We start from the raw sequence: 26,664 nt of genomic DNA on the forward strand, positions 1-26,664 counted from the left end.
AAACTAAGTTTTTAAACACTTGTTTGAGGGAATCTCACAGGCTATAACGTAGTGTAACCAAGAAAGAAGACGTACAGAGTAGCAAAAGAAAGGCGCCAATTCTATTTATGTACCGTATGCATATATATAGCTTACAGATTTTTGGATATTGATTTAAGTATTTTTGGCTTCATTTTAATTTTGTGATGATTCATGATATGAATAATAAGACCGTGATATATTCATGTGACTATAGCATAATCACTAAATCACCTCATTGTGACCAGCTGAACATCAAGGCTGCTGAGAAGAGAAGAATAGCTTTGTGCAATCTGTGTGCTGTGCTGGTGAAACAGTTCTGGTGGACTCGCCAATATCAGTGAGTGCAGCACAGACGTGCAGAATGATTTGTTTGATGTTTTACTACAGACCAATAGCAGGAAGGTCCAGGAAGTGACACTATGGCTTGGAGTATTAAGCTGCTAAAGAGCTGCACTTGAAGAGACAGATGACAATTTGATTGCACAGCACAGTATCGATCACTTGATTACTTGCTACTCTTAATGCAGGCTGATCCTGTCACCTCAGGATCAGTCTGCATTAAGAGTAGCAAGTAATCAAGCTACTCTACACACATCCTGGTGCTGCTTATGTCAAGAAGGCTTTCCAGAAAGATGAGCTGTGCTGAGGGCGCTGTACTGGTCAGATTTGGCCCCAGCTGAATATGTGTGGGACGAGCTGGAGGCCATGCAGTATCTAGAGCTCAGAGACCAAAGAACAGGCACCTGGTTGTCCGGGCTGTACAAGAGAGCTGGGACAGAATCCCACAAGACAGCATCTAATAATGAATTAAATAATGAATTTACCTATTTCAAGTCAGTCCAATCAATTGTCTGTGGACCTGCTTATACAGCATAGAAAAAAGTTCAATTATTTACAAGTACCGGTGGCATTGTTGATATTTCCACTCTTTTGATTTGTAATCTTTAGCTGCATTAACACCATTTTTTTGCACTTTGTTTTGTAGGCCTTCCGTGTTGCAGATGAAGAGCTAGGAATCCCAGCACTGCTGGATGCAGAAGATATGGTGGCTTTGAGAGTTCCTGATAGGCTCAGCATTCTCACTTACGTGTCACAGTATTATAACTACTTTCATGGCCGATCGCCGAGTAAGGTTCTCTTCATTTGAAGTTTCGATTTGTTTAGGTTTACTCATATTCCCTTTTTTGTAAATTCAACTGTTTTTATCCCATAAGCTTTTCTTCACACTCTCTAACAAGGCTGAGTGCAGAGATCAACCATCATGTGTGCTTTTGTGTCATTTTTCTTTTTTTTATTGTCAAATTTGTTATTTTGTTAATAAGGTAAAATGGCATTGTGCCGGAAATTATTTAATTGGACATTCAGATCGAATCACTTTCTGGAGATCTCTACCATAATCAGGAATAGGCTTATCTCAAACTTTCTTTCTAACTCTTTCTGTTTTTTAGTTTGTTACCAGTAGTTTCTGAAAGCACTTAAGTGATTTAATATATGTGCTCTGTTGAGAGAGAGAGTGCCTATTAGCTATAGGTAACACACTGAGTATAACAAAGCTAAAAAGGTCAATAAAGGTAAGTGACTTAAAAAGCAAGCTACCACATTTAGTACATGTAAGTAGAAATGGAGAAAAGAGACTTTGGAGCAGAGTGTAATAGTTTTAATTTATATTTTTGTCAGAGCCAAATTGGCAGTTGTATTTCCTGCTTGTGTGCGTGTTCTTATCAAAAAGAAGTCTGTAAACTGCTCAGACCTTTAAACTGTTGCAAAGCCTGAAAGTTTTTTTTTTAAAGGAAGTAGAGCCATCTGATTTTACTAGTCACAAGAATTGTATATCATTAATACAAGGTCTAACATATTTCAGCTTGTAAATGATGTTAATAGATCAGTAGGTTCCTTTCATAAACAGTTGGTCAAATTATATTCCTTACAATATCTTAGTCTGGGAATTGTCTCGTGCAGGTAGGCCTATTTGTGATTTATGAAACAGATGCCAAACAGATAAATTCTTAGTATTCATAAAAAAATAAGATTTTTGTTAGTACTGGAAAATATTTTGTTTTATCTGTAAATCTGTGTAAACAAAAGAAAATAGACCAACATATGAAGTTTTTACATCCATTAAACGCAACGTTCATTCGCTTTTATGGATTTTAATTTGTAATTAAAGTTAAAGCAGAATAGTGCACTATATATATATACTGTATATATTTATATTCTCGTGCCCATATACAATCGGAAACGGTACAGGACGCACTCGACTGTATCTCTTCTCTTCTTTTAGTTGGGGGAATGGCGGGAATTAAGAGACCGGCCGAAGTGTCGAAGGAGGAGCCATCTGGGAAGAAGAATCAGCCGGTGTTTGCTAAACCCCACCCACCTCAGTCTGCAGCAGAAAACCGACCACCTGCATCCGTCACCGTCGCAAAACCATCAAAACCCTCCCCCGCACCAGCTGGGGATGCTGACAAAGTAAGGTTATTCCTCTTTTCTGGCAATATCTGCGTGCGAAGCCCTGCCATCTTAGAGGAAACAATCTTAAGAGGGGGATAATATGTACGTGACAACACGGAGAGCATTAAACAGTGCTGCTGTTGTAACTAAACAGACATGGGCTCAGCATCCTCCACCCCTTGAAAATTGTTGGACCTGAGAAAATGGCGAACATGCGAGATGGGGATGGTTTGGACTGGATGGGCGGTAGTTTGGTAAAGGTGTAATTGGCTGGTTGCATGATGATAGGAGGATGATTTATATACTATATGTCTTAAATCTGCTTCGCCAGTGTTTGCAGAAGTATTTGAATCTGATAAATACAGTAGGATCTGTTAGTCTGGCATTATGACATGCAGGGGGCTTATGTCGGTATTCAAAACAACAGATGTTGCTGGAAAAACTGGGCGTAGAGATGAAGAACTGGGAGAAAGCTGGTTTTAATTTTATGGGGGATTTTGGGTGTGCTAGAAAGGCTTGGGCTGACACTCACGACACTGTATTCAACCTCCCTTGGAGCGGGTTTTATTGTGTTAAAGCACCTCACTGTACAGATTAGCAATGATTGAATTTTCAAGAGGACTTTTAACATTTTGCTAGTTAAGAGTCATGGGATGCAAGTCTTGATAGGGGGAAGTTTTGTTACAGCTTCTTTCAGATGAATAATATAATTAATGTAGAGGAGCTCAAAGCTGCTGTGATCTTTACATGTGGTATTACATTAACCTGAAGCACTTCAGGTGATCTGAGGGCCAGAGGGTTCGTGACTTTTCCCTAATTGAAACCTGATTAAGCAGGTGTAATAAAAGGCAAGTTTAATGTGCCACTGAAATTAGCTCCGTTTCTTATTTCTAAATTTTAGTTCTACTGTTTAGATAGCTTTTATTCTTCTTGTTTCATCTATATTGAGACTAATTTAGTTTCAATTATGACAAGTGTTCCTTGGGGATGTTCTTTGTGAAACAGTCTTTGTACAATTCTTTCTATATGTGTGTAGCACTATTATAAGTTTTTCTGGAGTACAGAAGTGCTCAATGTTATACTGTGAAGACGTCGGTGTATCAACTTTCTAGAAAAAATGGGTCCGAACAGGAGCCCTCTCCTTTCCCAGGCACATTGTCCGGCTCGGTCTAATTTAGAAACAAACAAGCAGAGATTTATTCTACACTGAACAGCAGAAAGAAAAAAAAACAAAGTTTCAGCCGCGGATCCTTTTTTTACGTGACGCCTGGCCAGACACTTTGAAGAAAGCGCAACAGCCAAAACTTTACTTCTTCCTATTTTCCATCTTGGAGTTAACCTCTGCTTGTTCCTTTGCTGCCCTCACGCTGATATAGCTTCCTGCTGTAACCTCATACATGACTAATATCACTTAGTTGAGTGGAAGGGGAAGTACTGTTATACTACTGCCTTCAGTCATTTTCCTGAGCCTTCGTACTGAAGTAACACCTGTGAAGCAACCCTTCAACACCATAACTGTGAGAGTGTGCAAACATGAAGAGCGGAATCGTGTCACAATCCATCCATTCAGCCATTTCCTGGCTCCTTTGCTCCAATGCAGGGTCACAGGGCCACCGGCACGCAGCGGGCGCAAGGCAGGACACGCCCTGGCTGGGACGCAAGTTCATCACGGGGCACACACGGGTGCAAACACGCATATACTCACAGCAGGGCCAATTGTTACAAAAGCCAAATGAGCTACCACTGTGTCCTTTGGACTGGAAACCCATGCAACCTTGGGGAGAATATAGAAGCTCCGATCCAGATGGTAACCGCTGCACCACTGTGCCACCCAATACCCAATTATTAGATCAAATTATTAGAATATTTATTATACTGTAGCTAATGCAATTTCCTTTACCAAGGAAGTTAAACTGTGTATGGATGTAGGAATAGTGTCTGAGCTGCACTGGATATCCAGTATACCCAGCTTGTAAATCTGACCCCAATAATACAGTAGGTCATTCTTCCTTCTTCGCAGTCCACTTTTTTAAGGTCTGTATGACCCTGCCTGCAGCATAAGGTTTTGCACAGTCATACCGAGGAATGTATGTTTTACCATGTAGTGGCCGCAAGTTCATACGTAGTGAAAATGTTTTTTTAGTATTATGTTTTCCTGGTGTATTGTGACAAGTAAAGCATAATAAACAGCTTGTTTTGCTATTTTTACACTGAGGTTTTATTATGTTATCCCAAAGGGTAATTAGAGGAACTGCCTTCTCGAACAGAACAGCTTCCTGGCTCTGTGAACTATTGGGTGTGACACGGCCGAGTCTATTGTGGTCTTCGGTAAAATTAAGACAATACTAACACAGCTGGATGTGCTTTGGTACCTCAGACCTCTATGTGAGCACTTACAGAAAACGCTGAATAAAATACACTTGTAGAACTTTTTCTAAGTTCAGAGCAGCTTGGGTCATTCAACATGTACAGTTCTTTGAGAAAAATTCAAATGTATTTATTCTTTTATGGTTCGATTTTGTGAACACAGATAGAAGTCACTTAGCTAACTATTTTAACTAAGTTTTGTGCATCTAAATTTAGGGTTGTCACAGTGAAAGATTCATAATAATTATGTATTCTTCTTTTGTTTTTGCTTTGAATGTGTGGAATTATGTTGTTTATATAAAAAAATAATTACTGCTTCAAAGAGTCATGACTGCAAGCTTTAAAGCAACAAAATGTGAAATCTGTGCAAGGACTGAAAGCTTTTCCCAGCACTGTAGATTTGGTTTGTGCTTCTCATGGTGATTTTGTTTTTTGAAATCTGTTTTTGGCACATTACAAATTATGTGTGTGGTTCCTCTGTGTAGAAACAAAAAACAATTGTTCTCCATTTTACAGTTCTTAACCCTATTGTAAACAGAATTGCCACCTCGCCTAATAATCTCTGGACATTTTTGATGTAGAACAAGTTTTCAATTTTGTCTTAAAACTGAAGGAATGTAATGTGTAAACTGGGCACTAAATGATCTCTAAACAAGTATTGCTGTTTAGAAAACTGGTCAGGGCCAGATAATACTAGGATCAAAGACTACTGTAAATAATAGCTATTTAAAAAAACATCTCAAATATTTTTTAAATTTCATTTGGATCTGTCAAATATTATTTGAACGTTGCCTTTGACATTATCTTAAATTATCCACTTGTTTTGCAAAATTCCTGCTGAAATCATTTGTGCCCCATTCCTTTTACAGACAAACACATTAGATCGGTGATCAGTGCAAGCTAGGATTATACTTTAATCAATAAGCCACAGGTTTTGGAAAAGATTTTTCAGATGGCTGTGAACAAGTAAAATAAAAATGAGTTCACATTTTATTTTTTCACATTTTCACATTTCACATTTCACATTCTTACAGAACAATTATATCGTCAGATCAAATGCAGTAATGAAGCAGTATAATGAGTTTAGTAGAAATTATGCTTTACTCTGAATTTTTACAGAGAAATTTTAAAGCCCTGTTCTGTTTCAAAGTGTCTGGGCATTATGAGCCAAGTGTTTTTTTGTTTTTTTGAGAGAAGTGCACAAAGCTTCTTTGAGCAAACAGAAACTCCACAGATGTAAACCTGAAATAGTTCTCCTTTTTCTGTCCAGAAGCAGGTTTTGGTTGAAAGCTCTAATAAAAAGGCAAGCCTCAGCAGTACTTGTGCAGTGTGCAAGAATCATGTTCACCTGGTACAGCGCCACCTTGTGGACGGAAAGCTCTATCACAGGAATTGTTTCAAGTGAGACTCCATCTTCAGTGTTTTTTTAATAACGTAACTGTATGTTGAGTATCAGCATATCTTTAAAGTTTTTTTCATTATTCTTTTATTGAATCAAGACTTTTGTGGCACTTGTTTTAAGGCTATTTCAAGAGAAATGCTCAGGATATATTTCTTGGACCAAATATTTCTTGGACCAAAGCCTAAGCCTATATATTTTATGTATCAATTTGTTCCTGAAATTATAAACAATAATCAGCTTGGGGTACTTTTGTATCAGTTATATACTATTTTGGAAATCTCTAGCAGGACATTACCATGTGCTGATGACAAAGCAGCAGCCAAACATACTGTACAGTAGTTTAATAACAATCAAAATGTTATTACAGTTATGTAGTCCTTATGGTCAATGACAAAATAGGGAAATTTACCTTATCTATAGAATCATATTGCTATTCATTTTATATTAGTCAGAAATAAATGGTTTGTACATTTCGAGAATCCATGAAGAAGATATGTATTGATACAGTATATATTAAGTCAGAAAAGGTGGTCAATGCAGTTAACTTAAAATCCTTTCATGTTTGAACAGGTGCAAGGAGTGCTCCAGTATTCTTCTCTCTGGGACCTATAAACCTGGTCCAGAAGCTGGGACTTACATTTGTTCCACACATCAGAAAACCCAGAACAGCACCAAGAGCCCCCCGTTTTCTGCGATGTTCACTGGAGGGGGGGCACACAAGAGCACCCCGGTGTCACCTAAAGCTGCGACTGTGTGTTTGCCCCCTAAAACCGAAAGCTCCCCAGTTTCGCGATTCCTCACGCCAACCCCAGTGCCTGTGAGCACCAAGCCCAGTGATACAAACTCCACTGCCAAGCCATGGACTTCTTCGGCTCAGAAAACCCAGGCAGCTCGGGAGAAGTTCTTCCAGTCTGGCCAGCCAACGGCACCGGACCCTTCCAGCAACAGGGGGCCATCAGCGGGCGTCACTGCAGAAGCCCCAAGCAGAGTGACGTCACCTGTCAGCCCAGACGACAGAAAGGACAAGGCTAGATCCTTTTTAGCAAAGAAAATACCACTTGAGGGAAACGCCAACAACAACAACACATCGCTTTCCGTTGCAGGAGGGAAAACGCCTGAATTTCAGCTCAAAAGCAGGTAGGTGCTCATCTGAAGTAAGAGTAATCGCACATTATGACTTGTACTTGCTGATAACTAATTAGTAAACAGATCTAATTCTCTTTGTTTCTGATCTAAAACGTCTTTGGAGGAATAATTTTGCTGGGCATCAGGGGGTTAAGCTCTGTGATGGATCTGAACTTCAGACTCCCCGGTTTCTTCAGGGATGTCTGCTGCAGACACAGTTTGGGCTCGGAGTACTTGTGGTGATTAACATTTCCTTCTTCTGAAATCCCACACTTACTTCACCCTGGTTTTGTCATTGGCATAGAAACTGAAAGTGCAATAAAATCTGTTGAAAAGCTTGCTAGGACATTCACAGCTAACATTGTTTGATCTTTTAGTGAAAAATTGGATTTGCATCCTTGAAAAATAATAATAAATACATACAGTATGGGGAGGATGTACTGTATGGATACTGACTATCACCTGTTAGTATTGTTTCTTCACAGCAAATGTCTTAAATATGATTTTGCAAGCAACGCTGACCTCTTGTGGTATCAAGATGTGTTGGGACGTGAGCTCATCTGAAGCTCCATAAAGTTGGCCCCCCTACAGACAGTGCTGCGTATATATAAATGCACATTTACACAAAGTGTGTTTCTGAAGCCATGTAGTTCTTTATGTGTAATCTATACTTCATAGGTTGAACTGTAGTATTTTCCACTGAGTCATGGTTAGGAAACACATTGTATCGAAATGTCTTTTAGAGTGAGAAATGAAGATCGAAATAGGCTTGATATGCATTTATTGCTAGAATAATAGTAGCAAAGGGTCATTGGATTGCTATCTTAGGTTTTTCATGCATGTTATGATCATTGTCTATTTTTTTCATGACAACTTAGTTTTTAAATAAATAGTGGAAACAAAATATGAACATGTCAAATTTATGAACACCAGTTGCATAGGGATTCCCTGAAGTCATAAGTTTAATTTATTGATTATTGCTTTCCATTAGCCCTATTCCTCCCCATTAAACACCTAAACAGGCTTTGCAAATGCATTGTACATTTTAGAGATCCCAGTGCACTGTCCACTCCTGATTAGTTATGTGTGAGGTGATGTGTACAGGGCTGCTAGTTAAGAAAGATGTAAGTATAACATCATATACTGAGCAAAATAATATTTGAAAGTGTAATAATATATCTCAAAAGTTGACTGTTGAGAAATTATTTGCATGGGTTCAAACTCCACTCATGAAGAGCATAAACCTATCAGAAGTCTGAATGGGGTTTTCTAGCAACATGAATGCGTCCACCAGCCTGTCACGACAACCTTTGTTCCACTAGACTTGGGAATAAGTCTCCTGCCTCAGAGGTGCCCAGCTGGAGGAGGGACAGTCCTGTGTCAGTGGGATCAAGACCCGTTTCGTCCTACGAGCCCTCGCCGCGAGCGGAGGACAGCAGTAACGAGCCACCGTGGCTCAAAGCCACTTCCAAGGAGACCCCAAGCAGGTCTTCCAGCCTGCGAGCTCCAGTCAAAACACCTGCCCTCTCGCCAGGCGCCAAGGGTAAGCGTTAATCACTGAGCCAGCGAAGGCACGACGTGAGCATCGTCCATGTGAAGTGACCGTGAAAGGGTTTCTTGTCTGTAACCGTTGCATCGGTAAAAATAGCCCTAGGAGGGGCAGGTATGGGCCCCTGTCCTCTCAGCCCACACCAGAAAACTGCCCCGTCCAAACAAATTCATGTGGCTTTTATAAACATGTTTAAAGTATCTAAATAGTAGCTGAAATGTTTATAGGAGAAAATGTCGTTATTTTAATGTTTCAGGTGTTTCTGTGATCTGCCAAATGCAGATATTGTGGCATGTGCAGAGGTCAGTCACAGCTCCGTCTGTTGGGCTGGAAAGTGAGTGTCAGACAGATGTTTCAGTCTTCATAACCATACCTCAAAAATCACGTGAAAACATCAGTGCAGTGTCTCGAGGGAAACAAGTCCCATCTTATTTTTCCCAATTCTGTTTGAGTTACTCAAAATCTATGCATCTCAGCCAGTGACAACTGGCACTGTGGGAAGGTCCTTTTCCAAACTGGTGTGTGTGAAGTCCAAGCAAAGACAGGCTGTCTGACCTCTTGCTGCTAGCCACAGAGAAAGATATCAGGACAGACAGTAATAGTAATGAGGTCATTAATATATTTAAGAACATGGCTCACAGGAGGATACGGTTTTAAAAATAAAAAATGTGCAAATGAGCATTACAAAAAAAATGCAAGGTAAATAAGCTCTATTGTACGTAGGTACATTGCTGTTGTTGCTGGTTATTCTTTAGGTATTTAGTTGGAGTCAGAATGTAGTGGATCAGGAAGGCAGTAAACATGACTTTTTGTTTCTCCTTGGTCTACAGATGCTGATACCAATGAGTCTCCTGCAGACTGGCGGTCTAAACTCAAACCTGTCTTAAAAGGAGCTTCATCAAAGTAAGTATGTAGCCTGCATAACACATTTCCCCCGATTGAATCCAGATTCAGGCGTCCTCACGTGGGAGACTGTGACAGCCGATTTGCGGAAGCACAGGTGGACACACCACGTGTGAGGCGAGAGCAGGAGCTCGCTGTGTATCTTGAGACACCTGCTGAGGATTACTCAGGAACTTTCGGCAGTGATCTGCAATTAACGTGTGCACTGGTTTGCTTCCTAGCTGGATTTTAACCACATCGGGCATCTATGATGAGATAGTTAGATGAGGAGGTGCTCTGATGCCAAACCTCTGATCTGGCTGTTGTCCTGTCCTTCCTGTAGTTCCTGTGTAGAATTCATGTTATGCTGTATTTAAGGAAATGGTAGACATACAAGGTACTGTATTAATCACAGACCCTCACTTAAATTTGCCATATGATATTCTTGAAGCCAAGGCTACATTTCTAAGCCTTTATGTTGAAGAATTATGACTGATCCATAAAAAGTATTCCCCCAGGGTGGTGGGAGTCCGGAGCCGATCCCAGCAAAGAGACACAGACACGCACACACTCACCCCTGGGCCAGTTTTCCCTGAAGCCAATTAACCTATCACGGTATCTTTGAACTGTGGGAGGAAACCGGAACACCTGGATTAAACTCATACAGATTCGGGGAGAACATACAGTATAAACTCCACACAGACAGAACCCCGGGTGTTGAAACCACCAACAATGCTAAACACCACACCACTGTGCTGCCCCTGTATAATTGTTCTCTGTCTTATTTGCTTTCTCTTTGCTGAGCTCTTTGATTAACTCAATTTCAAAGCGTTGCTCTGTCCCTTTAAAACCCCCACTTCTTTTTCCAGGCCCACAGATGCTAAAGACAAAGGCTCTTCTATGTCCGCCTCTGAAATAAGGAAAACAGATGTTCCCCCTAAGCCCTCACCTAGCGGCGGTTTGCTCTCTCCAGCCTCCGAACCCACTTCAACCTCCACCTTTTCCACGACCATCTCCATTCCTGCAGCTCCCAGCCCCGACAAGCAAACAGCACCTTCTCCCAGGCCCTCTCCCAACGGGCCCAGTGGGCAGAGGACTCCTGGTGAGCCCTCGTGCACTTGAGTGGTTTGTTATCACAACAGCAGTAGTTCTATTGCTTTTGAATGATAAGCCAGTGTAGCACGAGAGCTTTCATATAACCTTTTCTTTCATGTTCTGTATTGCGGCTCAGAAATAAATGAAGTCCAACAGGGTATGTAAATGCAGCCTAATGCCAGTGAATGGTGCTATTTATCCAGTGCTGCCTTCTGCCTATAAGATGCTTTCAGGACCGGCAGAAAGCTTCTTTTCAAGATAATTGACTTTTCAAAAGAATGCGATAGGCTGCGGTGGTCCGGTTCAGTTATGACAAGCTTGTGCGAAACCGTTGTGTCGCTGTCACCTGCAACAGATGCACATTGTCCTTGTTGATGTTTTTCGTCCTTTGAAATGGGTCCGATTGAGAGTTAACATTGAACTTAATGTAGATAATATTCAGACTCTCTAAAGGTACTGGGCATCGTTAGGCTTGTGTTTTAAGGTAGAAAGTAATACAGGAATGAAGGGATATGTTTTTGTTGGACTTAATTTGTTTTAAAGAAAACACCATCTTGGCATCCTGCTAATAATAACCATCATTCAAAATGCATATAAACAGCACTTTTATCCCAGAATGCTTTACGTAAGAGAGGGTAGTCCCTTCCTCCACCACTAAAGTGTGTCTGGCACCTAGGTGTTTTGTTGCTGCTATGCACCAACAGCGTAAGTATGCAGTACTTTGAACAGAAAATTACTTCACTGGCTGAACAGGAAGGCCTGCTTGTTTAAGTTGGGAATGTGCTTTAGCCAGTATACAGGAATGAACACATCTCTTCTGGTTGACACCTCCTACATGTGCAGCCATCTAGACTGTGCGTCGTAACTTGCTTCAGCAGGAGCAGTACCTGGTACCTGTTTAAACTTGAGTTCAGCACTTCCCTGCCCAAAGACAATCGGCAGGTGGCACTTCTGGTGTGTTAGATGTTAGTGAAAATGGTAGCGTCATTTAATCTGTTGTACTGCTGCTTTAAATCCACTTAATGTGGTTAATTGTTCAGTAGAGACAATGGCAAAGTTTTTCACCAGGGAGTTCAGGCCCAGAGTTCTGCTGGTTTAGTAGCTCACTTTCATCAATGGCACCTGTTCAGCAGGGACAGAACAGTTTGAGTAATTCACTAATTACTTTTTCGTTTTAGTTACCATTAATGTGAATTTTTACAAGGGCTCACCTGCTAAAGATGTCACCAGCCCTGAATCTAAGGCACAGAAGGTAAATGCTTATCGCCTTCTTCTTGTTCTGTTACATTATATTTTGTGATTCAGTCATACCAGATGTGAATGTATTAAGTGGTCAAAGACTTTTTTAGCATAATGTGGATAAACTAGCCTCTGGACAAAATTAAATAATAGTACTTTTGAGGGAAAAAAAACAGCTGAAAATGAAATCCTATTGAATGTTTACAGTTTTCCTGTAAAAAAATAAGTTTAAAAAAATTACATTACTTTCCCTCTCGTGTACCTCTACTTTCCCTTAAGTATTTCCTTAAAAACAGTAAATGTGTTGTACGTATAAACATAACTAGTTATGAAGGCTGTGTGCTGAAAGATATCTTGTTACATTTTTCCAAGCTCCTTCTATAAGGAAGGATGCCAATACAAATAGATGATTTCACCCAAATCTTTTTTTCTCTGTCTTTCATCATTTTCTCACCTAGAAACAAAGTGAAGTAAGTCATGTACAAACTTTTTCAGTAAGTGAAAATTTTCAAACGAGTGTCTTGTCCCCAGGCGAAACAGGACTACATTCCCCAGGAAGAGATCCTGAAGGAGCTGGAAGAGATTGAGGACCATCTCAATGATTTAGAAAAGAAAGGCATCGAGATGGAGAAACAGCTTCGCAGCTATGAGGGAGGTGAGAGAAGAGAAGCCTTCAGTTTCAATTTATCCCCCCACCCAACACATTCCAGACAAACAAGCTACTGATAACTGAATGACTGAAGCTGACAATCGGTAAGATGAGAGTCCTGAATTCTGAGGAAGATTTGCATTAGCCGATACGGTCTTCACATGCAGATGCGCTCTCTCCCAAGCCTCAGATAGCTTGTTCTGTCAAAGTTTAATATACAGGACATTGAGCTGGATGATTACTATGCTGTGCTTTGTAACACAGGCAATACATTATGCTTAGGGTCTGGATCCCAGGAAATGAGATCAGACCTCAAAGGACTGTACAACATGAATAGCTTGACCTGAATCAAAAGTAAAATTGTCATCAGTTTTATTGAGTTTGAAATACTGACAGCTGCTAGGGACAGTCTGAGAGCTGAATTTGTACTGCTGTCACAGACAACAAAAATATGGTGAGACAGAAAAGTTGAATGGGTTGGGTTTTTTTTTGCTTCCCTGCGTTGTGATTTTTATACGATCGTTTTAACTCTGCTTGTGGTGTTTATTCACATTTAATATTTTCATACAATGCTGTGCGTTCCACCAGTTATGATGTTGAATATCAAAGATGTATTAAAACCAGTTTGGCAGAGCACAGTTCTTTGGTTCACTAGGGTAGGTCCTTGTGCCAGCCCGAAAGATCAGACTGTGATTGAGGAAATTTGTCAATTTATATGAACCAATGTGCGACTGCTGGTTTGAGGACAGATGTAATTTTTAGGTTTTATGATTCCCCTTGAGACGGTCTATTTCCTAGCAGATTGTTAAAGCCCTGAAATTGTTGCTCATCGTCAGACTGTGCAGTTTCGCTGTTCTCTTCCTGCAAGAACTGCAGTGTCTTGCCGTGGTTTCAGCGGTGTGTCCGTCGGCCAGTGTGCGGCCCCGCGCGCTTCCTCTCCCCACCGCGTCGGGGGAGACACGCGGGCCCCTGGGGGCTCCGACTGGGGCTCCGATCCAGCCTGAAGGGGTGTGACCCAAAAACTGTTCAATTTGTTGAGACTGGAGCCACATGAGCCGAGTGTTTGAGTGGTGCACGAAACCGCCTTCCCTTCCTGATAGCCTGGGCTCTCGGAGGGATTGAGGTGCAGGATGGAAATAGACTCGTGTGCCGGCCATGGTGCCTGGATGGGGAGGGGCAGCGGTGTGATTGCTCAGCCCGTAATGACCTTGAAGACTGTGGCTAGGAATATAGGAACAGCGGCACTGTACAGCCCCTGTACCTTGGCCCAGGGTTCGTGTCGCTCTGTGTCTGCTGCATTGATGAGTCACAGATTAAAAAAGGCGACTAATTCTTCTGCTTGATCTGTGCATCATCTGGAATTACTAGCACTTTGGTGGGTGATTTTTCTCCCTGGGTGATCAATGCCATCTTTATAAGAAAGTGCATTTACAGATTAGATGCATCTCTAAATTGACAGCTGCTGTACTGCATGTGCATGTGTCTGTAGGGCTGTAAGAGTCCCACTCAGGGTGTCCCACTCCCTCTCACTGTCACCTGCTAAGGATATCCAGTAGTTATTACGGAGAAGAAATTGAAATGTATTTCAAATATTGACGAGAGGTTTTTGGAAAAGCAAGAAAATCTTGACGTTTTATTCCGTTTCCCCTAAGAAAATGATCATTTAGAAATTCTCTCTCATGCGATTTTGTCTCTACCTCAGAGGAAGAAGAGGATGCCTTGATGGTGGAATGGTTCAATTTGATCAGAACAAAACAGATGTACATAAGAAGAGAGTCCGAGCTGGTTTACATGTAAGAGACGTTTCTTGTTCACCGTTTTCATTTTTGGTTTCATTCCTTATCCTAAAGATAAAAATATACGTCTACATTATTATGTTTATTTCTCGGTTTGCTAATCTTAAAAAAAATATATCCCTACAACGCGTTACTTGGAGGAACTAAGTTATAATTATTCTCATGTGCTCACACATCATGCCTTCAAAACTCAAATTTGACAGCTCTGATTACAGATTACGTTTCAAGCCTTTGTTGGAAGCATATTCTGACTGACCTGTTTCTTGTCATTTTTAGAGCAAAGACTCAGGATTTAGAAGAACAGCAGCCGGGGGTGGAAGAGGAGCTCAGGAGACTATTGGAGAAGCCAGGTGGGTAGAAAGCAAACTGTTTGAAATCGGAACTTCGCTTGGCAATGAAGGATGATACACCCGCTTCTGAACTGACTGCTCAATGATGAGTTATTGTTTGCAAAGAAAGCAGCAGTTTGTGCACCTTCCTTTACCACTTGCCCCTCAGAAAGGCGCCTTTTCCCTTCTCTCACCAGAACATCGGAAGACTCCCGCGGACAAGAAACGGGAAGAGGAGCTGATGAACAAGCTGGTGGAAATTGTCAATGACAGAAATGCCATTATAGATGGGCTTGACGAAGACAGGCTGAGGTCAGCCATTCTTATGGGAGCGTCACGCGTTTTTTCAGGCATCATTTTCATTCTGCTTATCGTTTTGCGTACCACCATGAAAAAAATAGGAAGTGGATTCATCACGCCAAACCATTTTTATGAAAGCTGACATTAAAATAGTCTCAGGATGTGCGTTATTTCCTTTCTGTCTATTTGTGGACCTTTTGTTCCATTCTATTTTAAGGTCAGTTATTGTCCGTTTGAGTACAATGTGTATTTACCTCACACACAATGTGTATTTAGACCACTTTTTTTAGACCAGTATATTACACCACTGATAAACATGATATATTTGTCCTAATTTTCAAACACAGCAAGAATGTACATCAAAGATTATTTTTTCTGTAAAGGTGTAAAAAACAACAAAGGTTTCATATGCATTTTTTATTTATTTCTTATTTATTTATGCTCCAGTTATTCATTTGTTTTATTCATTTCAGGGAAAGGGAAGAAGACCAGCAGCTGAATGAAATGATGCAGAAATTTGGTGAGTATTACCTTTGTGTGTGAACTTATGTAATATGCAAAGCTGTCTTTGCAATAAATAAAATAATTCGAGATTCGAACTGTGTAAGAGTTGCTAGCAAACGTATTTTTATTGGAAGTCTTACTATAAGATTTCAAAACAATCCAATAATTAAAAAAGGAATTTCCAGTATAAGATTTTTAAAATATCAAAGGAAAGTTGAAAGGTTTCTTTGGAGTCTGTGCAAAGTAAACACATCCATGGGAATGGTAATTATTTTTCACAGTCATGCCTGATCTTATAGTGTGGGAAATAAAATCTAGAGATAAGGCCATAGATTTAAATGTTTCCATTCTTAAAGAAAATTAATGCATTTTACAAAAACATAAATGCATGATTTACTGTATATTTAATCAGAAGTTAGTTCACTAGTATTAGTGTGTAGTCAGAACTGTTACTTTTGTGCACTTCATGTTTACTAGATCAGAACATAAAATTAAAATGGTAAAATTGGGTGATTTCCTGTCTTTTAGGTGTTCTAAAGATATGCAATTAAAAAGCAGTCTAATTTTTCGAAGTGAATTTTAAAATTGCATATTTTTCTGTTTGTTCACATTTTATTGCTTGATGAATATCTGACCTTTGCATGATTCATTGGCCAATGGTTCAGATACTTTCCTTGTTTGCTTGTCTGTGTGCTTCTTGCTGTGTCACACACTTAAGACAGTTCAGTAATGTCTGATGTTACAAGCTAAAAACAATGAAGAAACCCTCAAACTCTTCTGAAGCTGCTGTCCAATTCCTCTTGCAAGCACTTGAAGTCCAGTAGCCAGGCTTGCAGAAAAGCACACAGCTATGAAAACGAGACTTGAACCACAAGTTGCAAGGTGGCATGTGGGCTTATCCATTCCATTCACTCTTCAGTTTGCTCAATTTGAAAGGTCAAGCATCTTTATATGATGTGTTACTTAAGACTCCATTACTTTTATTATTTAAAGAGCATTGTTTTGTTGAGCAGTTCGCTGTTTTAGGGTTCAATAAACATGTTAATCACAAAAAAACACGATGGCACGTCTGCAAAATTAAATACTAATCTGTGAAACTGCAATCAATTACTTGATTTCACTTAATAGACTGAGATCCATACTGGTAAGTCCTTGACCTTCCACATTTATTCCGTTGTGTGAAACTGATGTAATTTTGTATCTATTCTGAGGGCTTCCCTAGAGGCAAATGGTGTAAGTATCGTTACTACAGATGTAAAACTATAGGAAATGGCTTCAGCATGTTGATAAGTATAGAATGGTATTGGATTATATGAACACGCTGGGACACAACGTAAAATGTTAAAGTAAATATTTGTATTAGCATTACCTTGTTACTTTTGAGTCTTTTTCATTCTGTGCTGCTACCAGTGTATGGTGACCCTTACCAAGATAAGTAAAGTGAAAATGGATTGATGTCACTGATATAACATGAGTCATTGTGGATTCTCCCAGGCCTCCCAGTGTGGAGATTGCTTTTGCAATTTCGAGTCCTGTGTTGCTGCCATTGTTTTGAAGAGCCAAGTAGCTTCACTTATTCATTACGAGCAAAAAAGTGTTCCCATACGTATTTACTATGTGTGCTTTCCACTCTGGACGATTTCAAGTTTTCCTGGTCCCAGTTTTAGAGTTTAGGGCATTTTTTTGTCATGCCTGTTCCTAAATTTGAAATACTTCAGTTGTTATGCAAAAATAGAGGTTGTAGATTTATGACTGACCTTGCCTGCTATTTCTTAGTTACTGCAGAGATGTTTGTGAGAGCTATTTTATTGTCTTATGCTTTGAAGAGTTTTCTAATTGCATGCAGTGCTGTGCATCTGGTCATGTGCTTTTTTTTTTTACTCCCCTTTAAACAGACCTAAAGAAAGACAAAGGAGAAAAGAAGAAAATGTCTCCCTTTGCAAAACTATTTAAAAAGAAGGATAAACCGAAAGAAATCATGGAGGAATAAGTATCCAGGGAGCCACTTTTGCCATCTGAATTGTTCTTCTGCGACCGTCACACATTTTTTCATTCCAGTGTGATTAGTGTAAGCATCCACACCTGGTGGAGTCAAACCAAAATTCATATAAGAATAGTGTAACATTTAAAGTGTATATTTAGATCAGAAATGAGGAGCTTGCACAGGTGACATTGAAGATGCATACTCCTGAAGTACACACATAGTGCCTGCTACCCTGTGAGTATCTCAGTGATTTCTAAACACCAAGTCCTTCACACCATGTTCCTTCTTGGTGTGTCAACAACTGAGAATTAAGATTAAATACACTTTCATTGTCTTAACCTTAAATAAAGGCTGCTGTACAGTATCTAACGCTTTCAGGAATTTGTAAGCATCCTAAAAGTATCATGCAGTGTGATGATTTACATGTGCATGATGTTTTTAACTTGACAGTACCGTTTTATTTTACAGCACTGTGAAAACAAGTACTGTGAAACAATATGAAAGGTATTGCTACTTTTCTTAAAAATTGAATTTTAACTGTAATATACTGAAAGTATTTTATTATACTGTAAAGACAATGAAACAGTAATATATATTTTGGATTTTACCCAATAAAACTGACTATACCACTGAGATTACCACAAAGTAATTACATTCAGTAGTCTGTAATAATCTGTAAAGGGCAGCCAATTACTTTACATGCTCACTTAGTTTCTGCCCCATGACTGGTGATATAAAAATCTCTTTTTTTGTTGTTATATTTTAGATGTTTCTCAGGATGGGTATGTGTAGTATGAAATTTGTTGCCTCTCTTCCTCTCCATTACAACAAACATTTTTATTTTTAGATTGTGCATCGAATCGCTTTGGTAACGAACTGAATAATTGTTCTGTCAAAATGGAACCTTGCGAGTGAATCAAATACAGTTTTTGATGCACGTAAGTGTGTTTATGAAATGAAGAAGAGTATTAAACTGGTTTAATACTAGTTGAGAATGTTAAATCGAACTTTGTGGAGTTGCACTTTATTAAACAGACCTACTTATTTTAAATCAACTGTTTGGTCTTGCTTTGTTTATAACCTACAGAAATAAACACAAAGGTTTGAAGTTAATAGTTGTCAATAGGATGAGTAAATGGAAGAAAAAAACATTTTTAAAATTAGTATAGAAAACCAGGTTACTGAATATATTGAAAATGCATTACTATTCTACAAGTATATTTGACTCAAATCGGATCATAAGTACTTACTACTGTCATAAGCAATTGATTTCTTAAGCATTGTGTAAGATAATATGAAGTATCAAGTATATTGTAAAAATAAATTTCTTTATATTTTTCAGAAGAGACAATACCTTCCAGCTTTGGGAAAATGGTTTCTTTGTTGTTCTATTTACAAATAAGGCAGAACTGCTATAATTGTGCGATAGTTTTAACATGGAAATATTGGATAAAAATATTCCTAGCATCTTTTAATCAGAAGGTGGCAGTATAGTTTTAATTGTGGCAGGGGTTGTAATGGCAGGACTCTCTGGCCTCATTTCTGTTCTTGAAATTGTTTTGTTAGTTTTTTGTGTATGTGTGACTACAAACTGCAAATCACTGTATTATACTGCCCCTAAACAGATTTAAAAAAAAAACTCCATACATTTTTAAATTGTGGAAAGTGTGATATCGTTTTCACCTGCACCATTTGAACAATTTTTTTTAATTCTTTGGTGCTAAGATCTCGCATTTGTTTAAGAAATGAGCAAAGCTGTCAATGGTCTGACATCTGTATTTGACACCTGTCAGTAGACTCTCATCAGCTTAAAGATTTCTATGTGGTGTGGAGCTGTATATTGTTATATTTCTTGTACTTGTTTAAAATAAAAAAATGCATATCTTTTGTAATCCGTTTTCAGAGCTCTTACTACGTTTGAAAAGGAATGCAAATATACATTTTTTAGTTGTAGATGCATTTGTTTTGTGTAATTTTTCATGTTTTATCTTTTTTATGAATCTAACTTTTATTTGCTGTCAAACCTTTAAGATTTGTGTTTGTAACTGATGGGATGGATATGCAAATTGGTTGGAAATGGCATCAGATGTTATGGATGATTCTCCAGACAAGTTATTTCTGTTGAAATGTGAAGAGCCATCTTTTTAGCAGTGAACTCTCTAGGTGAAATTTCTTTTTTTAAATAATTGTCTTCCACATTTTAAGTTTTAAACAGCATTCTTATAAGAATATTTTTAACAGATCTAATTTGCTAAATTATTTTTTTAATTGGTAAAGTCTGTCATGAATGGGTTTTAATGTTTAGCTTTGTGTTGGTAACACCTGTCTCACAATGTTCCCAGCTACTTTTTAAATTGCATTTAGAAGAAAAACAGTTCTTGGTATACTAATGCACTCCTTAAGTGCAGATGTAACATAGTGGTGATCTACAATCAGAACAGTTTTGTTTGGTTTATTAAGTTTTCATCTAGTTGTGTTGAATATTTATTTTCTGCTGAGAGGTTTAAAGGAAACTTTCTGAATTCTTCCATGAGAAATGTGGTCCATGAGCTTAAATACACTCCCTGGTTAGAAAATGCCTAAGACACATTGTCTGACCTTAGTGTTTGCCCTTTTTGAAATGTTCTGTGTGTTTCAAACTTTAAAATAAAAACCGAATGCTTGGGCACTCTGGGCGCTTTGACGCGCAGTGATTTAATTTAGCTAAAATTACATTTTCCTACCGCTGCCATTCAGAGGCAGCATAGGAGACTTAAACGTTTAATAATTTGAAGGACTTGCTGTATATAAGACACCTTTGCCTCCCCTGATTAAAATCAGATAAAAGCAAGTCTTGGAAAGATTTTTGTGTTGCTCTTGGGTCAATGAGAATTTCTTTTATGAAAGAAGGTTGTATAGATCGGCTTCTGCGTATTTCTGCTCACCAGCAGATGGCGCGTATGTTTGGGTACTGGGACCAATATGAGAAGAATACATTGAGTCTTCCAAATCACATATAATCAAGCTCTGTAAAACACATTGACTAGAACAATGGCTTTAGTCAGACCTGTCCAGGCCTCGCCGTTTAGGATCATGGTTTTAATTTGTATGAAGACTCATTTTCTTTTGGAACTTTTTTGGCTCAAACTCAGCAGTAAAGAATTTTTTTTCCTTCTTTGAAAAAAGAAAAAAAACATATTGGACATAAAATAAACATTTTGGAGAATAGAGCTGCATTGCATCACATTCACTGTAATATCAATGGTGTACTCTTCAAATCCTAGATAGTAAAATCAGGTCCTGAATTTGTATGAAGGCACTATTGACAGTTGACGGATCATGTCTGCTGGCTAACATGAAAGCCACAGGCAGCCTTTAAAAGAAATATTTCCCTCTGTCGATATAGATAATATTAGCAGTTTATTGTGGTTGTGTCGCAAAGAAGCTGATGACCAGACTGGGGAAATCAGTATCGTACTTGGACATTATTCTGTCTCTTTTTATTCATGAGCTGAATTTTAGACCCTTTATTTAAGGACTCTGATGGGGGGGTTGGAAATAAGCAAAAGAAACAAAAAAGTCCAATTTCTCTCTCAAGTATGTTACAGGAATTAACTATCCGTCCTAAAAAGTGCGAATGTGCTCCTGATAGGCTGTCATTTTTTTGGAAGCTGTGGTGATGTGGTCGTGAGTTTGGGGGAGGGGAGGGGGCACTGGTGGAGGCTAGTATGAAATGTAGCAAACAGAATGACAATCAGGGTTGAATATGTGTGATATAAGAGTTAATTAAAGCTTTGCATTCCATCTTGTGCAAATGCTTGCGCTGCTGCAATTAGGAATCAAAGGCAAGGGTTTAATGTCAGGGGGTGTCTAATACATGGTTTTAACAGGAGTAGGACCTGATTTGTGAAGCTCCTGGCGACAAACAGGCATTTACAACAGGCACGACTAAGAAGGGCATTAATATTCATAAGTAAAACAATTCTTCCTGTGAATGCCTGATGTTTGAAATTAAAACCAATGTGGCCAGCTCTTTTGCCCATGTGCTACTACTCCTGCAAAAACAAATCACCAGTGGGAAAAGGGGCCAATGTGTTTTTAAGAGGAGACGGGTAAGGATGGAATTATTTTTTAATCATTCTTTGCCAGGCTTGACTTTTGATAAGATCAAAATGAGCTAAAACATCTTTTTTTCAAAGCTGTGTTGGTATAATAGAGAACAGAGGCCTAGTCAGAGAACAGAGAATATTGGTGTTGTCTGAATAATAATACAGTCTGGTCTTGTCAACATCTTTAATAAGTGATATTGAGCCTCAGTGTTTGGAGGTCATGATAGGAGGTCAAGTGTCAAAGAGAACTGCTCACGATTGCTTAGTAAAATGAACAATTGCTGAGTGTTTCAGGGATGTTTCCAACCGAGCTATGAATATCATAATAAAGTGAGATAATGAGTTTCTTTGAACTAATATTAAACTTTCTGTGATTGTTTTTAAGGAGCAAACTGTGAATGTAAAAAGTAGCCTAATAATGCTTTGGTACGTGATATCGTAAGTGACTGAAAGGGTTCCTTAATTAATCTGAGGTAATTTGAAATAATCCTTCAAATAAGACAATGAAAAAGAGAATCTAACTTGGTTGGTAATGGGGATGTTTTTTAAATCCAGTGTGTGAGTGTGGCTCAGTCATCTTCTATACTGTGAGCTTCACACTCAGAGTGTGATTCTCCAAGTCTCTGCAGCGAGTTACTATAATTATGATCCCAGAGGTAATTTCATCAGGATCATTAGCACTGTCGAGTAAACAAGAGGCCTGCTTTTAATTATTGGCCATCCAGGCAGAAGAGCCAGCACTTTCATCATCAGGATCATCATAATATTTGTACAAAAAAGAGACAGGCATATCCTGTGCAGATTGGTTCTGGGACAAAGACAAGGGAGAAGAAAACCTTTGTTGCTTTAATTATGGACTACATTTCAAGCAGCAGTTGTGTGTTCAGTGTTTCTGAGACTGTGGATGTCACTTACTGAAGTGAAACCTTACTGAAACTGTGTTGCAGTTTAAGACCATTTTAAGTTGTATGTGCTCAATTTATTTTGTTGTTGTGAAACCAGTGAATTTAATTTCATAAGGCTTAATCCCTGAGCTATTTGTGCAAATTAGTTGTTTTAATGTAAAATGTGCTGTTCTCTTGCGTTGATGATGTTGTACAATAATTCTTCTAGCACTAACCATGACTTTTTTTTACCTTTTTGTTCTGCACAATGGAAGAGGGGGGAGGAATCTGAGTCTTTCAACCTTCAAAAGTCAAAACAAAAAAATTGACAGTGAAAAATAGAAATGGTGTTTTACTCAATGCGTTCTCATGCATATAAAGTCATCACTTGTTGTGAATCGGGATATTACTAAACGCCTGACTTGAGAGAGGTGGCAAGTGCAGCGTTCGTCTAATTTTTGAAATTTTTACTTTTTTAAACAGCCCTAATCCAGCTAAGTTATTAACAGAGTGCCAGCAATCCATGTGCGTTTCGACTCGACATGATCACGACTTCTTTAATTTACTAGGGTACTAAAGTAGATTTGTGTACCATATGTGCTGGCCTTGAAAACTCCAGCCCTTATCCCTTTGCTGGCTTTATGGATCAGTAAAAAGCCCCCACAACACAAATTACCGAGTTCCCGCCACATAATACAATTCTAACAAATGCTAATGTCTTATTCTACCCACACCCAGGACTGGCTCAGTGGATTAGTTATGTTACCTCTGATTTGCATTGGCACAAAACCCATATAAGATGATATCCATAACAATCCATTAAACATGCAGAACAGCATGCCTTTTTAATACATGCCCAGCATTTGTGCTCATTTTTCAACAATAAACATGCACTATTGATGTAATTATGTGGATGTCTGATGATGGAAAATGATGAAAGACCATAGGGTTATGGAGACAAAAAATGGGCTTTTATTTTTTTATTTTAATGGCAATAGTTAACAATATTTGCCCCAAAGTGGTGCAAGCCCATTAAAAGGGGAACAATTCAATATTTTTTTTTCAATGCAGAATATGTCCCGATGTGCACCCCACCCTGGGATTTAACACAATCTTTAACCCAGTTTAGAGGAGCACCAGACATTAGGACAGGGAACTGAATTGCCGTGCCATGTCTCTGCAGTTTTGGAAGACTGAATGACGGAAGAGTTATTGTGAAATCCTTCAAACACATCTTATAGCACAAATGTCAAAACTTGTAATGTGGAAGTATTCAGCAGTTATCAGGACATTGTAAGTATAAAATGGCAGAGAGGCAGAAAGAATGACAGCAAACTAACAGATGGAATGGGTTGTTTTTTTCTCTAAAGTAAAGACAACTGGCTTTATGTGTGACTTTGTACACAGTCGATCTGTAGTGGTTGAAATATGGGCCTAGAGACTTCTGCCAAAAGGATATTTGACACACCCATCAAATTCATTCTGTCATCCCATCTGTGAATCATTGTTCATGCTACAACTGGGACCCCCTAACTCACAGATTTTGTCACAGCATTTTATTGTTAGAAATAAAACATTTATAAACAAATGGTAAAGCAGGAAGTGGACAGCTATAGGGTCATCTGCAATATTCATGAATTGACAAACTTCTGCAAGGTAGTCACAAATGAGTTAACGGGGATCTCTGAAATCAAGCATGAATCTCAGTTTACTGTAAGTGGTTAAACTGGTTACAGCCAGCCCTGTATTTTATTCACTTATACAATCATAGCCAGACAAAAAAAAAGTTGTTTTTCTTGAAAAGTGCTCATAAATAAAATTCTTATTTAAAATTATAATTGGCCCAATCCCTGTTTATTATTCTCAAACAGAAAAAAAACTGAAGTGTTATGTAGCTAATATTACAGAGACTAGCTACAAGTAATTTAATTATTTGATGCTAAACAATTATGTGGTTATTCATGTTTACAACAGGCCTAAGGCCCTATGATACCTGATAATGCAAAGTGTCACATTGCAGTGTATGTTTTTTAGAAACTGTTGTTACCTGACATCCACTTTAAGTGCACCTTGAAGCGGAAATAAGAATATTAACCTCATCAGTTTCAGATAGATTTTAATGCTCTAACATCATCTTTAATTATCTTTCAAAACTTGTATCTTTGCAAGAGTGTAGGCTTTGGCATTTCTGTGACATTTGCCAGAATCCTAAAAAGGGTTTTTGAAAGTCTGAAACTCTATAGAAAAATGCTTTGTGTTTTGAGTGAATTTATAGCTGTGTGTAAATAAGAGTTCTACGTGTGGGTATGGTTTTGAGATCTCTTAACATGCAGCACCTCCGGCTTTCAGTAATATTAAGCATATGACCAAACAATAGCAACAAGCTACAGCTTTCTATTGGAGAAATGAACAGTGGATCTAGGCTAAACCTCAGCTTGTTCAATTAATTTAGCTGCTCAGTATAAAAGCCACCTTACTAGGCCATTAGTTTAAATAAGAAGCTCTTTATAGAGGAAGAATTACCTGAAGAAGGAAAGGAAGACTATTCCATTTTTGTTCTACTCGTATGTAGTCTGGAGTTTTGTTGTCTTATTTAGTATTCAATATCCATCCTGTGCTCGTGGTCCTCTTGCATGTGATCAATATGTGACGGCCTTTTTAAAACAACCTTGGGGCTCCATGAGAATCTGATACTGGATGGAGAATCAGAGTTGTCTGGGATGTGCAGATGCCTACAGTTCTGAGGTTTCAGTAGATGATAGATGGGCCTCCGCGTAGCTCAGTTATAGAGCACAAGTTGAGCGCTCTAGTTCAGACACCACTGGTTGGAGCCTGGGCTATGATACTATCCGGCACTGGCCTGAATTCCCCATGAGGTGTTCACCTTTGAGCAATTGTCTCTGCGCCAGTCAATGGGCTTGAGTTGGCCGGAGTATCTGTTGATTTGCCAAACAGCAGTCAACGCCATGACCTCCCAGTGACCTGTGTGCTTCTAGTGCCGTCAGTAAGAGCCCCATCACTCCTTCAGTCAATGGCAACTCTCCTCTGAGGCCTTTTCCTTCAGACTATAAGAATGAGATGTTCCAAACCAGAAGGCAGCATTCACCTCCTTCTCCTAAGAAATACTTATTTATTATAAAGACTTGTTAAGTTATCCAATGCATTATTTTTAAAATGTATCGAATACTGTTTAAGCCATCATTGCTTAAAATGTGTTGTCTCGTTTTGGTTATCATTCCTGGCCAAAATGTTGTAAATATTTAAATAATTGGTTGTTTTGGTTAAAATGATATATTCAACAAGAAAATCAGTTTGACTGTAACTGAATAATTATATCTGCTAGCACACTGGTTATAGTTGTAAGATGTACAGTATACGTTTCGTTTAGACTTATTTATTTTTTTCGCTCATTGTATTTTCTGTTTGTGGAGACTGAGTTACACTCCTATTTTTAGGACTAATTCCTATTTTAGGAATTCTAAAATGGTGGTGTATTTTATTCGTCAGATTTCCTACCATTCAGATCAATTAAATACTCCAACTGAGTAGGGTTTCTTAATGAAGAGAAGCATACCAGGGCTTTGCTACCAGTGGCTCCTATTGTGTTTGTGTAATAGTCACTGAAAGATGGCAGTGCTATTCGAGTGCCTTCTGGGTAGTCGGCTTTGATGCACCTTGTTGTCTTATCTGGAGCTCTGGTGAGATTAATGAAGTGGAGGTCCTTTTGTAGCAAAAAAGAAATTCTCCCTGATTCACAGAGAGTAGAGGAGTCTTTGAGATGAAACACAAAATCCGAGCAGCATTTAGGTATTCCAGTGAGTTAGGAAGATAAGAAGGCAGGATCACATTTTCATATACAATTCTATAAGAGGTACCACAAATGTCTAATTACATCTCTTGACTCATTACCATCTCAAATACCTTTAAGTTCATATTTAATTACATTGCATTTTCAACTACTGGTTTTTATTTCAATGCGGTCTGTTGTCTCCTTTTCAA

The 26,664-nt window shown here is 38.7% G+C and overlaps 1 protein-coding gene across 2 annotated transcripts in view; it reads left to right on the top strand.

Moving 5' to 3' along the window:
- micall2a (mical-like 2a) overlaps positions 1-19,585 on the top strand; it is a 35,143-nt gene extending 15,558 nt beyond the window's left edge. The window contains exons 3-16 of one of the 2 annotated variants that reach the window (XM_088612279.1): positions 1,007-1,148; positions 2,303-2,490; positions 6,110-6,240; positions 6,812-7,378; positions 8,689-8,909; positions 9,746-9,818; positions 10,667-10,899; positions 12,071-12,144; positions 12,663-12,786; positions 14,483-14,573; positions 14,853-14,926; positions 15,103-15,217; positions 15,679-15,725; positions 17,605-19,585. In XM_088612279.1, the coding sequence (XP_088468405.1) occupies positions 1,007-1,148; positions 2,303-2,490; positions 6,110-6,240; positions 6,812-7,378; positions 8,689-8,909; positions 9,746-9,818; positions 10,667-10,899; positions 12,071-12,144; positions 12,663-12,786; positions 14,483-14,573; positions 14,853-14,926; positions 15,103-15,217; positions 15,679-15,725; positions 17,605-17,699 (2,175 nt within the window). In that variant the 3' untranslated portion in view covers positions 17,700-19,585. The remainder of the gene's footprint in view (positions 1-1,006; positions 1,149-2,302; positions 2,491-6,109; positions 6,241-6,811; positions 7,379-8,688; positions 8,910-9,745; positions 9,819-10,666; positions 10,900-12,070; positions 12,145-12,662; positions 12,787-14,482; positions 14,574-14,852; positions 14,927-15,102; positions 15,218-15,678; positions 15,726-17,604) is intronic. The other variant, XM_088612280.1, reaches the window with a different exon arrangement.
- Positions 19,586-26,664: the final 7,079 nt, after the last annotated feature.

The sequence above is a fragment of the Lepisosteus platostomus genome, chromosome 19, assembly GCF_059453375.1.
Source record: "Lepisosteus platostomus isolate fLepPlt1 chromosome 19, fLepPlt1.hap1, whole genome shotgun sequence".
Lineage (NCBI taxonomy): Eukaryota > Metazoa > Chordata > Actinopteri > Semionotiformes > Lepisosteidae > Lepisosteus > Lepisosteus platostomus.